General features: G+C 33.6%; 1 pseudogene across 1 annotated transcript in view; it reads left to right on the forward strand.

The window, feature by feature from the left end:
• Positions 1–1,283: 1,283 nt before the first annotated feature.
• The window catches only part of TEOVI_000590100:pseudogene, a 567-nt pseudogene continuing 433 nt past the window's right edge, over positions 1,284–1,417 (forward strand). Inside the window, exon 1 of the mRNA in view lies at positions 1,284–1,417. This exon is cut by the window's right edge and continues 13 nt beyond it. Coding sequence covers positions 1,284–1,417 — 134 coding nt within the window.

Raw genomic sequence — 1,417 nt, forward strand, 5'->3', positions numbered from 1 at the left:
GGCAAGTGCACGAAATCAACAACAATGATGACAGCATTGAAAAAATTGTAAGAAAAGAAACAAAAAAAAAGTGGTTGATTCCGTCTTCGAAGAGGTGGAAAGAAAACAAAACATGAAAGCACAAAAACATAAAAACAGGTGGAAGTGAAGAGATGAAGGAGTGGAAGTGGAAAATAAAATTTAAAAACGCACAAACCATCATGTAAAAAAAAAAAAATACAAAGAACCGGAATGAAAAGAAAGACACAATGGAGAAGAGAGAGAGAGAGAGAGGGGGAAAAAAAGACAAAGCGGATGGAAACAACAAGTCGCCTTGTGTCATCCCTTTCACATTTTCAGTTGTTGTTTTTTCTTTTCATTGGTTTTTTTTTCCTCTCAGCCTAATCGTGTCGTTTTTTTTTTGCTTTTGATTTCCGCCAACCAGCCACATCAATTTTCTTCCACCTCCTCATCACCGTATTCGGTCCCATTATATTCACACACTTCCAGTTCGTTTTGTTTTAATTAATCTTGTTCATACATAAATATATAAAACACGCGTACTCGCATTCCATATCTACCAATACACCCACGCCAAAGGGCACATAAATATTTTTAATCATAAATATTCGCCCTGTTTTTGTCCAACACATCATTCATTGCATTACGTAATGCCATTAACATTCTTCGCATGTCTCCTTCACAGCATTCTTATTCTCCTTCACTTCCCCTTTTTATTTATTTATTTATTTCCTTTTCAGAAGAACAAACAACACAAAAAAAGATGTTTCATCACTCTTTTTTTTTTTTTGGTCCTCTTTCATCCTAACCCTCCGTTTTTCTACCCTCTCCCTTTTTAATTTCCCCCACTTTCCTCCTCTTCACTAATTTCTAAATATTAGTCTCATCATTACAGGCGAAATTCAAAAGGAAAAAAAACAGCAAAACGCACATTTTTTGTCCATTTTTATCAATCGCCTCCTCATATCATTTCCTCAAATTCTTTACAGCGTTTATGCGTGCAGAATAGATAAAAATGAAGGGATCAAATATTGAAATTGAGGCGAAGTGGCAGAAAAAAAAAAGGAGGGGGAGAGTCGAGAAAAAAGAAAGAAAAAAACAAAAGAAGACTGAAAATTTTTTTTCTTTTTTAAACAAAAACCATGTACAAAAAGGAAAAAAGAAAACAACGCCAATAGCAAGCAAATTAATAATGATAATAAGAACCGCCATTGCTGATATTATTATTATTATTATTATTATTATAACAGTAATAATAATAATAAGCTGCATAACAATTGAAGATGCGCCTTACAGCCACTCATCTCTTACTTTTCATACACGCCACATTCCTCTTCCACTACTGTGCGGTGGTTTATTCCTCTTGTATTTCTCCTCACATCTTTTATTTATCTTATGTTTTCCTTTTTTTTTTTTT

This window comes from Trypanosoma equiperdum (assembly GCF_001457755.1).
Source record: "Trypanosoma equiperdum strain OVI genome assembly, contig: ctg_1880, whole genome shotgun sequence".
In the NCBI taxonomy this organism is placed as follows: domain Eukaryota; phylum Euglenozoa; class Kinetoplastea; order Trypanosomatida; family Trypanosomatidae; genus Trypanosoma; species Trypanosoma equiperdum.